General features: G+C 34.1%; 1 protein-coding gene across 3 annotated transcripts; it reads left to right on the top strand.

The window, feature by feature from the left end:
- Positions 1-832: 832 nt before the first annotated feature.
- LOC145043987 (uncharacterized) lies at positions 833-3,497 on the top strand. 3 transcript variants are annotated; one of them, XM_078992787.1, is made up of 2 exons: positions 833-1,088; positions 1,690-3,497. In XM_078992787.1, exon 2 carries the CDS (start codon positions 1,721-1,723, stop codon positions 3,296-3,298), a length of 1,578 nt encoding a protein of 525 aa, XP_078848913.1. In that variant the 5' UTR covers positions 833-1,088; positions 1,690-1,720; the 3' UTR covers positions 3,299-3,497. The 3 variants fall into 3 exon arrangements, with proteins under 3 accessions (XP_078848913.1, XP_078848911.1, XP_078848912.1); XM_078992785.1 differs by having other exon boundaries at positions 834-1,081; XM_078992786.1 differs by lacking the exon at positions 833-1,088 and adding an exon at positions 1,109-1,365.
- Positions 3,498-3,660: the final 163 nt, after the last annotated feature.

Below are 3,660 nucleotides of genomic sequence, written 5' to 3'. Positions count from 1 at the left end.
TATAGATCTCCGACTCGAATACAATATTAACAAGAGGATCGACAAATGGAGTTATTGTGGATTTTATTTGCAACTTTTATGTTTAAGTCAAATAAACAAATATGAATCGTCACTTTTAAGAGATAAAAATCAAGCTTATTAAAAACCTGCAATAATTGTAAGATCTAGAACATCAATTTGGTCCAAGAACATCGATTTGGTAGTAACAAATATGTTTTAGATTTTTTCTCTGTGTTCCTAAATACAAATATTCAATGTGGTATAACGTGAGGCACTAAAAACACTTTTTTAAAATTTTGGTTTTTACTAACACTAAAAAATTACTTAATTTAACTACATTTCTATTATTAATGTGTAACATTTCAGACATGTTCTTTGTGTTCCAGAGTAGTTCTTTGTATTCTAAATTAATAATTTCATAATTTTAATCAGAAAATTAAAAAAGTAGAAGAATATGAGTCGATAACTCACCCATAAAGCCTCGATCGATGTCATATTTTTTTTTCATATAGTTTGAAATGTAACGAGATTTCAGTATGCATTCTGATCAATCAAAATGGATCAGGCCGAATAACATTAATTCAGAATCGTCTATTCCGGAAAAAATCATTTTTCAAAAATAATATAAAATCAACCTGATTTTTTTTAATAAACAACGTAAAAATATTAGATTACTCAATTTCCTATAAATAAATACCTGATTTTTATTCGGCCAATCACCCAACCCGATAACTTCAAATATCAACCCGATATTTTGATAAAGAAATAAGAAACAATATCTCGTATGTGGGACCCACAATTCGCAGTCATGATCTTTCTTTTCCCCGCCCCCCTCGTCTCACGTCTCTCTCTCTCTCTCTCTCTCTCTCTCTCTCAAGTCTCAACAAACACGCAGATCATCTCGCACACAAACATTAAACCCATAAACCACTCTTTCAAGACGTTGCTTCTACGATCCCTTTCGTGAAATAGAGTTCTTGATCCAAAAAATAACCCTTAATCCAACGCCATTTATGTTATACCTCCGTTTTTCTTCGCTTCGTTGTTAAGCTAATTCAAAAAAGTATTCGAAACAGAAAAGGTATGATGTAAGTTAACCGATTGTTCAGTTTCATCTGTTTTTGGAATTCTTTTTATCTTTTGGTTATTGGGATTAAATGCAGTGGTAGAGATAGGAAGAGACATCAAACACGTTTTCTTTAACTGGTCGTATTTCTCGTTACCTTAATTGTTGTTGTGGTGACAAGTTTTTGATCGGTCTATCAGGATGATTGTAAAGGGTTTATATTATTATCATTTTTATTAAAAATTTGAACTTGAGTTCTACTCGCGATTGAATTCGGCCATGTGATTTGAAAATTTGAGGTACAATCGTTTACCTGTGTGCTTTTTCTTACGAATTGAATGCTCAATTTGTGTGTCGATCGATTGGTGTGTGTTTCGATTCTAATTAGAAGTTGCTGAATTGCAGTTTTGGTATAAATGATTTGAACATAATTCCTCATAAAACTCATATTGCTTTTTTTTTATCAGTCATGATTCTGTTTTTTGTCCAGATCCGATTCCAATTCCTCCTATTTAATTGATTGTATGCAATACACATAAATTACACCCATATGATCCAATGCACTGTGCAAATATTCGCTCATAATCAGATCAGAATAACGATAAAGCGTTTGTTTGTTTCAGGTCGATAAATTCCTGAAGCTTTACGTTTTAAATGAATACCACGAGTGAAGAAACTCGAAAAGATGGAAAACAGAGAAGAAAGTCGATAGGTACTCCAAGCTCTATGAACGGCGGTCATGGTGGTGGTTTGACCGTTTCCAGCGGCAAAACCAGACGATTCTCCATGGGCATACCGAGTTCCCGAAAGAGCATTGGAGAAGAAGGTAACATCGTCCCTAATTATCTCAGAGCTTCAACTGGGTCATGTCACGATTTCTGTAAATATGGTAAGAAACATGAACAATCAAAGTCTTCAATCCCCATAAAGTTCAAAAGATCAACAGCTGTCAATAAAGAGAAAGTTATTACAACAACTGTAGCTCCAATAGAAAGAAAGAAAGCAATCAAAACTTTTCAAGATCCCAAAATTCAAACGCCTCTTGAATTAACCAAAAAGGATGTCTCAATCTCATTAACATCTAAAACGACACAAGTTTTGAAACGGGTTATGTCAGCAAGTGGGAAGCCTAAAGAGAAAGAGGTCAAATTGGGTCAACGGTCAACTTCTCTTGTGAAACGAAGTCCAGGGTCAAATGCGTCAAATGGAGAGGTGGTTAAGAAGAAAGATATTAGAATTGTCAAAAAGACAGGGATTACCCCTAAAGCTGTTAAGAAAGATGTCGTGAAGGGTACTCCAGTTGAATCAAAATCCCCTAAAGCTTCTTCTTTGATTAGGGCTACAAGTTTGAAGGTGATAAAACATACGAGTGTTAAAAAGGTTTCTCCATTAAAGGATCAAAACAGAGTGGAAAAAATCGAGGTCAAGCAAATTGAGACAGAATCCGAGGCTAAAAGTGAGAATATGGAGTTTGATTACGTTCATGAAACTGTTGGAATCGTTGATTCTCCCTCATTTCCATCACTGGAATTGATGAATGATCCTGTTTCCATAAACGGGTTGGAAAAAGATTCGATGATCACACAATCAGTTTATGAAAGCTCCAAACTTGAAGATGATTCATCAATGGCAGAAGTCTTGGAAAAGCCCCAATCTTTTTCAGAAGTTGAAGAAAATTTGTTGATTGCGCCTCCTGTTTCTGAAAGCTCTCAATCTTATTATGATGATGAGGTTCTTGAAGATGAATCTGATTTCACTGATGAAGAGACTGAAAGTGATAGTGATAATGAGAAAGTAAACTCCACCGAAAACAACAAGATCTCAAGAAAGGGTAGAATGGTAATTTCCGAAGATAAAGATGATGAAGGGGTGAAGTTAAGGTTCAGAAGAGGAAAGATTCTTGATCTTCAATCTGAGAATAACGGACCTCGAAGGCTTAAATTTAGGAAAGGGAAAGTTATGGAGGGAAATGAAGAGAGACCACATGTTTCTAGAAGAAGTTTTGAAAAGAAATATGAAAAAGAAACAAACAATGATTCTATTTCAAACAATGGTCATGAAAACGTTGTTTTGAAGCATCAAGGTGATCAAGGAAGGAAAGATGCTCAAGGGTTGTTTAACAATGTCATTGAAGAAACAGCAAGTAAGCTTGTTGAAAGCAGAAAGAGTAAAGTGAAGGCATTGGTTGGAGCTTTTGAAACTGTAATCTCTCTTCAAGATGGAAAACCCTAATGAAAAATTACTGCTTGTTTAACTACTGAGGTAAGTGACTTTTGATGTGTTTTTTTCTCATTTTGTTTTTGAGGCTTGACTTGTGTATAAATAAAGGAAGTGACAATCTTATAACTTTACAAGTTTTATATGACTGTTTGGTTTGTCGAACAATGTTGACTTATAGTGAAATTATATGCATCTTTGTTTGTTCTTTAAACTATATAAGTTTTCATTATGTTGAAGAATATATGATTTATGTCGCAACTTATCATCAATATGGTATTGAAATTCTAATTGTGCCAAATGCCCAACATATGTGTGATTGGAGTAGAAAATGAACATGGTAGTTATGTGGTTAAACAAGATGTTAATATCTACAA

This window comes from Lactuca saligna, chromosome 4 (genome assembly GCF_052625555.1).
Source record: "Lactuca saligna cultivar CGN05327 chromosome 4, ASM5262555v1, whole genome shotgun sequence".
In the NCBI taxonomy this organism is placed as follows: Eukaryota; Viridiplantae; Streptophyta; class Magnoliopsida; order Asterales; family Asteraceae; genus Lactuca; species Lactuca saligna.
This window is presented reverse-complemented; position numbering and strand designations above follow the sequence as displayed.